A 14,214-nucleotide genomic window follows, 5' to 3' on the forward strand; every position below is an offset into this window, starting at 1 on the left:
AATGCCCTGTTGACATATGACTGGATGGTCCAGGAGCTGGTGTACAAAGGTATTCAGGAGTGGGAGGAGCCTGAGAATTCAAGCAGCTTTGAAGCACTCACTTTGTATCCATTTCTTTCTTATGGAATCTGGCTCAACAGAAAAGAGGAGAGTGAGATGTCCAAAAGCAAGCTGGAAAAATGCAGCAAAACCCACAGCAACTCAAGTCCTCAGCCTCTGTCAGGAGTTCTGAAAACAGAGCTACAAACTCAGGAAATGGTCTTCTTCTAGATCCATGAGCATTAACTGTGCAGGGATGGAAAGGGTAGGTATCCCTTAACACAGAACAACAGGACATCATACCCAGCAAATGAGGTTGCATTTTGCAGTCATCTTTTTTATTCCTTCCTCCTTCACTGCCAACAACCCTGCTCCTTGCAAGAGCAGCTTCTATTTGCAAAGTGCCCAGCATGCTACCCAACAGACATTCACTCGATAAAAGTTGATTGAATTAAGTTCTACAGAGCTCTATACTTCCAAACCACTTCCACAAACATTATCTTACTTAATACAAAACCTTGTGGGAAAGATAAAAAAACAGGCATTTTTAGTGCCCACAAAAATCGCAATTATTCTTGCTTTACAGTTGAGGGAACTGAATCTTGGAAGTTGAGTACTGGAGGCCACCTCACCAGTAAATGGCTGAGCTAAGATTTGAATCCCATGAGTCTGATTTTCTAAATTTACTGAATAAACCTCTCTTTATTCTACTACATGACCTTGTTCAAAATAAACACAAGCAATAGTAATGACTGGGTACTGGTACTTACTTGAAACTTGATGGGGTCTTGGGACCAGGACTGGCTCTTCACCAGCAGTGAATGGCCACTCTGCAGAGAGATCACCTGCAAAGGGCAGGAATGGCCTTCCAGAAGTCAGAATGGAATTACCTTAGGTGATACACACAGCTAGAAATTTATAACATCTTAAAGATAAATCATTCTTGAAATCTATAGGAAAATGATAGCCAAAAAAGGGGAAGTGATTTATGGAAGACCACACGGCTATTTAGCAGCACGGCTAGGCTTATAAACCAGTTCTCCTGACTCTTTTCCTGGAGGAAACAATAAAGCAGAGTAACCTGCTTAGATTGCTTACTGGTACCCCATCCCACCACGCCCTTGTCCCCATCCTCCCATCCCCCACCCCCAAACCCCCACTTCCGTACTGAGTTTCTCACCTGTTTGTGGATATCTGGGGGCTGTTGCCTTGGTTGGACTCGGAGTCTGTGTGCCACGGGTGAATGCTCCTGGGAGGAGATGAGAGAGAGGTGAGCCTGCATCTCTTTTAGGGGGCCCTGAGGGAGAAGATGACCAGGGCCATCTATCCTGCCCTATCCAACCAATGTTGGTTAAGCCAGGTACCAGGCAGGGCTTTAAGAAGCAGAGATGAGTAAGAAATAAAACCCACAATGGAGTGTGAAAAAGGAAATGGGAAAATCCCATCATTACTGTGATACAGCGTGATGGTTGCCATTGGAAACCAGCTGACATTGGTAAGTTATGGTGACCCTGCACAGGAGAGCGATGGTGTTGTACAGGAAGTGTCCAATGTGGGTGATCCAGGGCAAAGAAAAAATGAGTTGCTTCTCATTCATCTGAGTCTTAGTGTACACCTTGTTCCATCCCACCCCCGATAAATTGCCTGTCATATTCATGACAGAGTACGGGCTCAGTTCAACAATTTTTGTATCATGTTCATGAAGCCTTAGTTTAAGGGTCACTTCAGGACTTGATCCTTGCTGTTAAGATTCTGGCCTCTGGCGAAACAAGCAATACAGTCTCCTTGTAGGAGACCAGTGAGAGAGAAGCTCAAGCAGGCAAGTTCCCTCATATGAATAAGTGGAAGGAAAGAGGTGAGGCTGAGAAACAGCCGAGGCACAGGCGATGGACACCCAGTTCAGCTGGGTCAGGTGACATCTACTCTAAGTCAAGCAGCACAGCAGTTCTGGAGGAGAGTGGGCTTTGCAGGCACACAAAGTGCATATATAAAGATCAGGAGATGTGGGCAGTAAGCAGTGTGCTGTGGCTGGAGTCTAGAGGAGGAAGGTGGAGGGGAGAGGTGAGGCTGAGCAGCAGGCAGGGCTCGTGCCTGGAATTTCAGGCCCGGGTCCATCCATAGCAGTTGTCATACTGCTTGTTAATGGACAATGAAACAGGGAAAAAGAGAAGAAATTGGGGAGTGGGATTACATAAAAGAGAGAGGAACTGGGGAATGAAAGAAGGAGCTTTCATTCATCTACAGATGGGAAGAAAGAGGTAGGGCAAAGGAAAGGAGAAGGAAGAGTTTGCTTCATGATCATTATGTTTTCTTAGTTTTCTGTGTGTGTATTATATTCCAAAAATTTAGAAAGGTTATCAAAACAGACAATGCTAAGTTTAATTTAAAACAGGAGAGGTAGAAGTGAGCACCCTCTCTTACCCGAGGTAGGGCTGGCCTGGGATGGGCTGCCAGGTGTGGCCATTATCCCAGCAGCAGGCGCCAAAAGGCTTGTAGTGTTCATGGCTTCCTCGGTCCCTGCAGTAGTCGGTGGGGAAGAACGAGTTTCCCAGAGAGACCCTCCAGGTTTTTTCTCACTGATGGTCTGAGCCCAGGGCACGGACGATATGGAAGCCCACGTATGTCTGTCAGCTGTCACCCACTGAGTTCTGGCCACCCTCCTGGTAGCTGCACATTCAAAGTGACAGTAACAGGGTACTGACATGCTTGACCACTTCAATTCAGATATGAAATTGCTGAGACGTTGAAACGTTATCAAAGGGCAAATGCAATGTGAACGTGTAATATAGATAATCCAGGGGTTTAAACTTTACTCTGAACTGAAATAAATGGACCAAAGTAAGCATTGTTTTCCTAAGCACCAATACACACACACACACACACACACACACACACACACACACAACCTCTAAATCTCTAGGACCCCAGGCATGTGTGTTTGGGGGTCAGTTAGCTGTCTCTCAAATTTATTTAATACATTTCTAATCATGTGACATAGTGAAAAGATTGTGGGGTCTGAGGTGAGGAGATGCAAACAGATTAGTTGTGCCTCTGTCTCCTCCATGGTGTGAACTTTGGGGCAAATTGCTTAACTCCTTTTAGCTTCCTCATGAAAATGAGGATACCAGTATTAATAATAACACCTGCCCTCCAACATCACAGGATTGTTATTAGTTAAGACAAATCCTTGGCTCATGCCTGGAATTTCAGCACTTTGGGAGGCGGAAGCAGGCAGATCACTTGAGGTCAGGAGTTCGAGACCAGCCTGGCAAACATGGTGAAACACTGTCTCTACTAAAAATACAAAAAAGTTAACTGGGCATAGTGGCAGATGCCTGTAATCTCAGCTATTTGGGAGGCTAAGGCAGGAGAATCGCTTGAACCTGGATAGAAGAGGCTGCCGTGAGCAGAGATCGAGCCCACTGCACTCCAGCCTGGGCAACAGAGCAAGAGAGAGAAGGAAAGAAAGAAAGAAAGAAAGAAAGAAAGAAAGAAAGAAAGAAAGAAAGAAAGAAAGAAAGAAAGAAAGAGAGAGAGAGAGACAGACAGACAGAGAGGAAGAAAGAAGGAAGGAAGGAAAGAAAGAAAGAAAAGAAAAAGAAAAAGAAGAAAGAGAAAGAAAGAAGGAAGGAAGAAAGAGAGAAAGAGAGAAAGAAAGAGAAAGAAAGAAAGAGAAAGAAAGAAGGGAAGGGAAGGAAAGGAAGGATGGGAGGGAAGGAAGGGAAGGAAGAGAAGGAAGGAAGGAAGGAAGGAAGGGAAGGAAGGGAAGGAAGGGAAGGAAGGATCTTCTCTCCTTGGCCTTTTAAAAAATTGTTGGATGTTCTTACCTGTTTATTACCATAGTAGAAATTAAAGTCAGTTTTTTCAGGTTTTACAAAAATGAATTCTATGGAAGGATTTTACATTTATAACTTAAGTTGGGGACAGTTGCTTTCTTTAAAATACTCAGATTTCTCAACCAAAACATGGTGTATTTCTTCATTTATTTAAATATGCCTTTATTACTCTCATTAAAATTTTGTAGTTTTCTTTGTATAAAACCAGCACTTCTCCTTGTAGGATTATAGGTAGGCATTTTATGATTTTTTCTTGTGATTAGAAATCACATCTTTTTGTCATATTACCCTGGAAAGTTTTCTGACTTTGTATAATTGTCATGATGCCAGCTATTGTGCTAATTTTCTGCAGTAAATATGTTTTTCTATTTAATGGAGTTGATTTATTTTCCTCTACACCACCCAGTCATCCTTGTTTCCTTGCCTGCTGACACCTATCAATTCTTATCTCTTGGGGAAGCCTGTGTCTCCTCTATGCCGGGGTAGGAGCCCTCTCTGTGCTCTCTGTGTACAATAGTTCTTTGTAGGCTGGATCATAACTATTGGTTTACTTGCCTGGGCTCTCTCCTAGGTCTGAGAGCTCAGGAAAGAGAGAGAACATTTATAAAGCTGTGTTTTTAACAGCTAGCCTCGTGTCTGGAAGGAAATATGTTTTGATGAGTAAATAAATGAATGAATTCTGATGACAATATTGTCTCAGTGGGTCCATTGTTGGAACCCACTGAGAAAATATTGACTCTTTTTTGTTTGTTTTTTCTGCACTTTATTTTATTTTATTATAAGTTTTAGGTTACATGTGCACAACTTGCAGGTTTGTTACATATGTATACATGTGCCATGTTGGTGTGCTCCACCCATTAACTCTTCATTTAACATTAGGTATATCTCCTAATGCTATCCCTAATGAGCTACCTCCATTTTGTATTATTTCCAAATAGGAAATATAAGATAAGCATGCCTTTTGTGTCTTTAGTGATGACACTGCTGATCATGTACGCAAGATGCTGGGGAGGCAGGGGCCTCCTGCAGGTCATTGGCGGCAGCTTTCCCTCTGGTGTTAAGTCATTAACATATTCTTGGCATCATTATCAAACCAGCTACAGACTGACCTAACCATACCATAAAATATTGACTTCACTTCACCGTTTCATGTGAATTTCAGGAGCGATATCGCTAAATGCTTGGCTGAAATATAAATACTTTTGCCACAATGTACTGTGATTATGTAAGACATTAGCATTGAAGGAGGCTGGGTGAAGGGTACCAGGGAACTCTCTATATTATTTTTGCAACTCTTTGTGAGTCTTAAACTATTTCAGAATAAAAAGGCATCAAAATACATATTAGAAACACATTATGTCAATGGCATTTTCTGCCTTTGGTTGATCTTGTAGAACCCATACTGGCTCATACAGATCTGTTATTTAAGTAAGCTGAAGCGTAACTTCAGTTGGTGGAGAAGGGATTAAGGTAAGGATTTTGCTTATATATGTGAGCCTAGAGGTAACAGGAGCGAGACATAGCAAAGGGGAGGAAAGGGTGAGAATGCATCTTACCCAAGGCTGGGAGAGTGTGGGAGGCACTGACCCATGTGGCCGTGGCCCTGGCTGGAAGCTCAGGAGGCCTGCCTGTGTTCAGGGTCTCCTCTGTTTCTGAAGGAGCAGCTGTCTCTGTCCAGGGAGAGGATCTCAGAGCAGATGCCCAGGGTGTGCTCTGGGTCCAGTGTCCGGGGCTTGTACTTGGTAGTGTTTTCTGGCTTTTGGTTGTGGGCTTTGAAGTCCTGGCAGTTCCCCTGGTAGCTGCACCTTCAGGGAGGCAGTCAATGGTAACATTAACATGCTTGACACTTTGGGCATAAAAAAACTGAAAGGTCACTGGACTGCAAATATATGAATGTGGAGATTCAAACCTTTCTCTAATTAAAAGTATCAGGCATTTGCTATGTTTCCTGAACAGATTCTGACCCCTGTCAGAGCCTTTCTTCCACCTCCAGCCCTCAGCCTCTCCAGGACTCTGGTACATGTCCTTGGAAGAGGAATTAGTCTCCTCCATATGCCTTATGGATACAACTAAATGTCATGAGCGTCCATGTGAAGAAACCACCAAACAGGCTTTGTGTGAGCAATAAAGCTGTTTATTTCACCTGGGTGCAGGCGGGCTGAGTCCGAAAAGAGAGTCAGTGAAGGGAGATAAGGGTGGGGCCGTTTTATAGGATTTGGGTAGGTAAAGGAAAATTACAGTCAAAGGGGATTTGTTCTCTGGCAGGCAGGAGTGGGGGTCGCAAGGTGCTCAGTGGGGGTGCTTTTTGAGTCAGGATGAGCCAGGAAAAGGATTTTCACAAGGTAATGTCATCAGTTAAGGCAAGGACCAGCTATTTACACTTCTTTTGTGGTGGAATGTCATCAGTTAAGGTGAGGCAGGACATATTCACTTCTTTTGTGATTCTTCAGTTACTTCAGGCCATCTGGGCGTATACGTGCAAGTCACAGGGGTTGTGATGGCTTGGCTTGGGCTCAGAGGCCTGACATTCCTGCCTTCTTATATTAATAAGAAAAATAAAATAGTGTTGAAGTGTTGGGGCGGTGAAAATTTTTGGGGGGTGGTATGGAGAGAGAATGGGTGATGTTTCTCAGGGCTGCTTCAAGCGGGATTAGGGGCAGCGTGGGAACCTAGAGTGGGAGAGATGAAGCTGAAGGGGGGTCTTGTGGTAAGGGGTGATATTGTGGGGATGTTAGAAGAAACATTTGTCGTATAGAATGATTGGTGATGGCCTGGATACAGTTTTGTATGAATTGAAAAACTAAATGGAATAAGAGAAGGAGAAAAACAGGTATAAAAGGACTAAGAATTGGGACGACTCAGGATATCTGATTAGAGAGTGCCTAAGGAGATTCAGCATAGTCCTGCCAGCAAAGATTATTTATTTACTTCAAGAGTTAAGAGTGGCAGTTTGGGGATAGCACCAGGAGATATCAGCTGTGATGGCTTGGAAAAAACAGTGTAAACCGGCAGTGTAAACAAGAGCAGGGCATGTATGAGTAGTTGAGAATGATGAATAGGAGTATGACTAGACAGAAGATAGTAGGGATGACAAGTTTTTTGGGGCACAGTCTAAGTTGGTTTGGTGTCTGGAATGAGAAGCGTCTATACAGGAGTCTAAATGAGCTGTACCCTGTAGCATTCCGAGGACAGGCCTGAATTCTGAGAAGGGAAAGTGGTAGAAGTATTGTCCAGTCCTTTTTAAGTTGGTGGCTGAGCTTGGTGAGGTGTGTTTTTAAAAGACCTTTAGTCCATTCTACTTTTCTTGAAGATGGAGGACCGTAAGGGATATAAAGCTTTCACTGAATACTAAGAGCCTGAAAAACTGCTTGGCTGATTTGACTAATAAAGGCTCATCTGTTATCAGACTGTATTGAGGTGGGAAGGCTTAACTGAGGAATTATGTCTGACATAACAGAAGAAATGACTGCGGTGGCCTTCTCAGACCCTGTAGGAAAGTCCTCTACCTATCCAATGAAAGTATCTACCTAGACTAAGAGGTATTTTAGTTATCTGACTCAGGACATGTTGAGCAAAGCTAATTTGCCAGTCCTGGGTGGCGCAAATCCTCGAGCTTCATGTGTAGGGAAGGGAGGGGGCCTGAATAATCCCTGAGGAGTAGTAGAATAGCAGATGGGACACTGAGAAGTTATTTCCTTGAGGATAGATTTCCACAATGGAAAGGAAATGAGAGGTTCTAAGAGGCAGGCTAGTGGCTTGTACTATAGTATAACCTGCCTTTGCTGGTGTGTGGCGATTAGGCCTGGTGGAACCGCCATCAATAAATCAAGCGTGATCAGGGTGAGGAACAGGAAAGAAGGAAATTTGGGGAAATGGGGTGAATGTCAGGTGGATCAGAGAGACAGTCATGGGGGCCAGGTGTGGTATCAGGAATAATGTGGGAGGCCGGATTGAAGTCCGGGCCAGGAACAATGGTAATTGTGGGAGACTCAACAAAGAGTGAGTATAGCTGAAGGAGCCAGGAAGCAGAAAGTATATGCATCAGGTATGAGGAAGAAAATAGATTTTGGAAGTTATGAGAACTGTAGAGAGTTGAGCATAGTTTGTGATTTTGAGGGCCTCTAAAAGCATTAAAGCAGCAGCAGCCGCTGCACGCAGACATGAGGGCTAGGCTAAAACAGTAATGTCAAGTAGTTTGGACAGAAAGGCTACAGGGTGTGGTCCTGGCTCTTGTGTAAGAATTCTGACCGCGCTAACCATGACTAGGAAAGAAAGGAGTTGTTGTTTTGTAGAAGATGCTGGGGTTTGAGAGATCAGTCGGACACGATTGGCAGGGAGAGCACGTGTGTTTTTATGAGAATTATGCCGAGATAGGTAACAGATGAGGAAGAAATTTGGGCTTGATTGAAGTAATGGGTGCTGTCTGTGAAGCTTTGCAGCAGTACAGCCTTGGTAATTTGCTGAGCCTAATGGATGTCAGGGTCAGTCTAAGTGAAAGCAAAGAGAGGCTGGGACGAGGGGTGCAGGGGAATAGTGAAAAAAGCATCTTTAAGATCAAGCATGGAATAGTGAGTTGTGGAGGAAGGTATTGAGGACAAAAGAGGGTACGGGTTGGGCACCACAGGGTGGATAGGCAAAACAATTTAGTTGATAAGGTGCAGATCCTGAACTAACTTGTAAGGCTTGTCTGGTTTTAGGACAGGTAAAATGGGGGAATTGTAAGGAGAGTTTATAGGGTTTAAAAGGCCATGCTGTAGCAGGGGAGTGATAACAGGCTTTAATCTTTTTAAAGCGTGCTGTGGGATGGGATATTGACATTGAGTGGGGTAAGAGTGATTAGGTTTTAATGAGATGGTAAGGGGTGCATGATCAGTCACCAAGGAGGGAGTAGAGGTATCTTATACTTGTGGGTTAAGGTAGGGGGATACAAGAGGAGGACGCAAAGGAGGCTTTGGATTGGGAAGAAGGGCGGCAATGAGATATAGCTGTAGTCCAGGAATAGTCAGGGAAGCAGATAATTTAGTTAAAGTGTCTCGGCCTAATAAGGGAACTGGGCAGGTGGGGATAATTAAAAGGAGTGCTTAAAAGAGTATTGTCTAAGTTGGCACCAGAGTTGGGGAGTTTTAAGAGGTTTAGAAGCCTGGCCGTCAATACCCACAAAAGTTATGGAGGCAAGGGAAACAGGCCCTTGAAAAGAAGGTAATGTGGAGTGGGTAGCCTCCGTATTGATTAAGAAGGGGACGGACTTACTTTCCACTGTGAGAGTTACCCGAAGCTCGGCGTCCGTGATGGTCTAGGGGGCTTCTGAGGCGATCGGGCAGTGTCAATCTTCAGCCGCTAAGCCGAGAAGATCTGGGAAGGAGTCAGTCAGAGAGCCTTGGGCCAGAGTTCCAGGGGCTCTGGGAGTGGCTGCCAGGTGAGTTGAACAGTCCAATTTTCAGTGGGGTCCCACACAGATGGGATGTGGCTTAGGAGGAATCCCGGGCTGCGGGCATTCCTTGGCCCAGTGGCCAGATTTCCGGCACATGTAGCAAGCTCCTGGGGGAGGAGGTTCTGGAGGAACGCCTGACCGCTGTGGTTCAGGCGTTTGGAAGTTCTTGTGTGCTGCAGATGTGGCTGGGGTTTGTCTCACAGTGGAGGCAAGGAATTGCAACTTTTTTCTATTATTGTACACCTTGAAGGCGAGGTTAATTAAATCCTGTTGTGGGGTTTGAGGGCCGGAATTTAATTTTTGGAGTTTTATTTAATGTCGGGAGCAGATTGGGTAATAAAATGTATTTTGAGAATAAGAAGGCCTTTTGACCTTTTAGGGTCCAGGGCTGTAAAGTGTCTCAGGGTTGCTGTCAAACAAGTCATGAACTGGGCTGGATTTTTATATTTGATGAAAAAAAGCCTAAACGCTATCTGATTTGGGATAAAGAAAAAGGAGCATTAACCTTCACTATGTCTTTAGCTCCAGCCACCTTTTTAAGAGTAAATTGCTGGGCAGGTGGGGGAGCGCTAGTCATGCAACGAAACTGTAAGCCGGACCAGGTGTGAGGAGGGGAGGTGATAAAAAGATTATAGGGTGGAGGAGCGGAGGCTGAGGAAGAATTGGGACCTAGCTCGGCCTGGCGAGGAGCAGCCTGGGGAGGAAGGGAGAGGTCAGATGGGTCTGTAGAAAAGGAAGATTAGAAAGACTCAGCGACGCTTGGGGTTGGTACTGAGGGGACAGGCGGGAGGGAAAGAAGGAAGATTTGGGACGAGTTGCACTGGGCACAGGGGCTAGGAAGGGACTGATGTGTAAAAGAATGCCTGGACGTCAGGCACCTCAGACCGTTTGCCTATTTTATGACAAGAATTATTTAGATTTTGCAGGATGGAAAAATTCAAAGTGCCATTTTCTGGCTATTTGGAACTACTGTCGAGTTTGTATTGGGGTCAAGCGGCATTGCAGAAGAAAATAAGGCATTTAGGTTTTAGGTCAGGTGTGAGTTGAAGAGGTTTTAAATTTTTGACAACACAGGCTAAGGGAGAAGAAGGAGGAATGGACGGTGGAAACTTACCCATAGTGAAGGAGGCAAGCCTAGAGAAAAGACTTGAGACACAGAGAAGGGGTGGGGGTGGTGGTTCTTGCCCTCCAGAAAAGCAGAGAAGGGGTTGGGGCACAGAAATAAGGGATTGGGGCACAGAGATAAGAGGTTGGGGTGTGGAAATAAGCGATTGGGGGGTTCTTGCCCCCCAGGAAAGTGGGACTTGCTGCTAAGGGTGAAGGAGAAGGGGTTGAGGGGTGCTTGCCCCTGCCCCAGGAAAGCGACACGTGCCGCTAAGGGTGAAGGAGAAGGGGTTGAGGGGTATTTGCCCCTGCCCCAGAAAAGCAGAGAAGGGGTAGAGATAAGGAGAAAAGGGGTTGGGGTACTTGCCCCTTCCCCAGAAAAGCAGGACTTGCCGCTAAGGGTGAAGGACCAAGGCAGGCGTCCCTGTGTGGTCTGACACCCTTGAAACGTGAGTGTATAATCAGAGAGGCGTCCCTGCAAGGATTAAACACCAAGGGAAGGCTGCCTTCCCAGTCCGTGACCAGCGCCGGAGTTTTGGGTCCACGGATAAAACATGTCTCCTTTGTCTCTACCAGAAAATGAAAGGAACTGAAATTAAGAGAAGGGAGAGACTGAAGTGTGGCGCCAAGATTGAAAGGAGAAAGAGGTTGAGGGATAGTGAGGGAGGTTGGAGATGAGAGTAAAAAGAGGCCGCTTACCGGATTTGAAATTGGTGAGACGTTTCTTGGGCTGGTCTGTCTGAGGACCTGAGGTCGTAGGTGGATCTTTCTCATGGAGCAAAGAACAGGAGGACAGGGGATTGATTTCCCAAGGGAGGTCCCCCGATCCGAGTCACGGCACCAAATTTCATGCGCATCCGTGTGAAGAGACCACCAAACAGGCTTTGTGTGAGCAATAAAGCTGTTTATTTCACCTGGGTGCAGGCGGGCTGAGTCCGAAAAGAGAGTCAGTGAAGGGAGATAAGGGTGGGGCCGTTTTATAGAATGTGGGTAGGTAAAGGAAAATTACAGTCAAAGGGGGTTTGTTCTCTGGCGGGCAGGAGTGGGGGTCTCAAGGTGCTCAGTGGGGGTGCTTTTTGAGCCAGGATGAGCCAGGAAAAGGACTTTCACAAGGTAATGTCATCAGTTAAGGCAAGGACCAGCTATTTACACTTCTTTTGTGGTGGAATGTCATCAGTTAAGGTGGGGTAGGGCATATTCACTTCTTTTGTGATTCTTCAGTTACTTCAGGCCATCTGGGCATATACGTGCAAGTCACAGGGGTTGCGATGGCTTGGCTTGGGCTCAGAGGCCTGACACTAAAAACCAAAAGTGAAATTTGGGGGAATAAGAAGCTTCCAGACAGAAACAGCTTGAAAAATAGGCTCCCATAGAGTTAGTAGGAGGGCTTAATTCAGAGGGAAATCTACCCAGCATCCTTGGTTGCTCCATGAAGAAAAGAAGGAAGTGGGCTCAGGTATTAGTTTCACTTTATATCTTCCCTAGGGAAGGCTCAAGTGGTGGCAGCAAGTGGATATGAGGATGACAGGCTCCTATTAGCCCATAGAGTCCCTTCCTCTGGGAAGACAAAGACTGGCCTATAGTCTGGTGGGCAGAGCCTGTGTTGGATTTGGCCCTCACCTCCCCAGAATGCATGTAGAATGTGAACTGTCTAATTGCAGGAGTGGCCTTGCAGCCTCATTTCCTCTCTCTGTGCTACTTGGCCCATTAACACCCTGCGTGCAACACCAGCCTGAGCCTTGCTCCCAGATCAACCAGACATGGGGCTAAGTACATCCAGCCAAACTATCACTCAGCCAGGTACTTGCTTTCAGGCACATCAACTTTAGCATCAGCTTGTAAATATGTTCTCTCTTCCTAAGCATTTGTTCTTGTTGAAGGAGCACAAAGTGGGACAATTAATTGAGACTGGCGTGTGTGTGTGTGTGTGTTGAGGGGGGTGTGGTGGGAATGTCATGGAAAGACTCTCCAAATAAATGAGATTGACTCAACCCTAAGATCTGTCCTGAGAATCGGGCAGGTGAAGGTAATCTACCAACTGCCCATTTCATCTTCTTATCAAGTAGCCTTGTCCCACACAAACTGAGGTTCCTTCTACAGCATAATCAAAAGATGCCCTACAATAAATATAAAGCAAAGTAGCCCCTGAAGTGGAGTTGCAGATTTATTGTATCCTTCATTGCACTTCAAGAGAAAGTAATGAAGAGCCTACTATGTGCAAGGCACCAAGGGGAAGGCAGGCTGTGAGGCTGAAGGAAACTACTTATTCTACCTTAAAGTTCCTTTCATTGAGGAGACACACATAGAAATGTCAACTGTGTTGCAACCTGGAGTAACGTAGAGTCCAAATGACATACAAGTGCTGTGTTATGGGACTGTAGAAGACAAAGACTGACTTTTATTGGGGGATATTTAAAAAAAAGGAGGGAGTGTCTAAGCTGGCAATTGACAGGCAAATAGGGTTCTGAAATATGGAAAAGTAGGGAAGGAGTTCCAGATGGAGACAACAGCATGCCCAGTGTGGCACAGAGGGGCATGAGGGTGGGGCATGGTTAGGTAGGGACTGGGTATTACAGAGTGGCCAGGTCTCCAGCATGGGGTCACAAATTCAAATATCTACAAAACCCAAGTAGTTAATATGAGAAAAAAGTGGAAGGCAACAGGGGGCAGACAGGACTATGGAAAAGAAGAAAAAGGTGCTCTTCCTAGTGGGGGAATGAGAGTGGCAGTTACTCAGCTCCAGTTGCTTATTGCCATGTGTTGGGGGGAAGATCTAGAATTGCCAGACCTTTTGCAAGAGAATCCAGAAATTCATTTTTTTAAAATGACGAAGTTCTCTGATTTTTAACACAGTATAGCGAAACACAACACCTGAGGGCAGCTTTCAGTCGTTAGTGTGCCAGGTGGGACCCTGGTCTGGAGAGTCTATGGGAGGAGTTTGGGAGGTTGGTACTCACCCAGAACACCAGACAAGCCGCTGGTAAATGTGTAATTGATAATGGGATATTTTTCTTCTATCTCCCAGAAGTCAGAAAGATTCCTTCCTGCAAAAATCACACCAACAGGGTCAGATCTTGGGTTTCATCTGCTGGACAGTTTTGTCTATTTCTCAGCCCAGAGAGCTTGTCAAAGAATGTCTAGTGGTTTACCTGACTTTCCTGTCATCACACAGATGAAGATGCAATCTGATTCATTGCTTTGATTCACTGTAAGACAAACGAGTATACAATAAGACTTAGCCATGGGTCTGAAGCTGTAAGTCTTTGATTGAAATGAAAATTAAGTTGAAAGTACCTAACTTAGGATAATATAGGAAAATAAGCCTGACTCTTTACTCTTAAGGCAGTCCTCATTTTCCAATTTCTTTATTTTATTTGGCTGGGTTTGGGGGATGGTGGAGTGGCTAAGGCAGAGTCTCTGAGGTCAGCTTCCAGGGTTACATCAGCTCTGCCACTTACTAGCTATGCAAACATGAATGAACTGCTTGACCTCTTCAGGACTCAGTTTGCCCCTTTATAAAATGGTGAAAATTCAAATCCCACAATCCCTCATTTGTAATTCCCAAATGCCCACATCTCTGTAAGACAACATGTTTTGTGTGAGCTTGGTACCCAAATTTGAAAAATGTGAAGCTATGATAGTTTTTATCTATCCTACTTAGTGTAAAGAGCTGAACGTTTTGCCAAATTACTACTAACGTGTTTGATTACACTGGGCTTCTCTGGATGCTGTTGGAGAAGTTACATCAGGTAGGATGTGCACACTCTATTAGATCTTCAAAGCCTGAAAACTTCTGAATTCCTA

The 14,214-nt window shown here is 45.1% G+C and overlaps 1 protein-coding gene across 1 annotated transcript in view; it reads right to left on the reverse strand.

Annotated features, from left to right (window-relative positions):
* The window catches only part of HHLA1 (HHLA1 neighbor of OC90), a 50,623-nt gene that overhangs the window by 14,210 nt on the left and 22,199 nt on the right, over positions 1 to 14,214 (reverse strand). The window contains exons 9-14 of the mRNA XM_003951344.5: positions 13,560 to 13,616; positions 13,368 to 13,454; positions 5,432 to 5,680; positions 2,461 to 2,706; positions 1,220 to 1,288; positions 810 to 884 (exon numbers count right to left, since the gene is read on the reverse strand). Of these exons, the coding sequence (XP_003951393.1) occupies positions 810 to 884; positions 1,220 to 1,288; positions 2,461 to 2,706; positions 5,432 to 5,680; positions 13,368 to 13,454; positions 13,560 to 13,616 (783 nt within the window). The remainder of the gene's footprint in view (positions 1 to 809; positions 885 to 1,219; positions 1,289 to 2,460; positions 2,707 to 5,431; positions 5,681 to 13,367; positions 13,455 to 13,559; positions 13,617 to 14,214) is intronic.

The sequence above is a fragment of the Pan troglodytes genome, chromosome 7 (assembly GCF_028858775.2).
Source record: "Pan troglodytes isolate AG18354 chromosome 7, NHGRI_mPanTro3-v2.0_pri, whole genome shotgun sequence".
Classification (NCBI taxonomy): Eukaryota; Metazoa; Chordata; class Mammalia; order Primates; family Hominidae; genus Pan; species Pan troglodytes.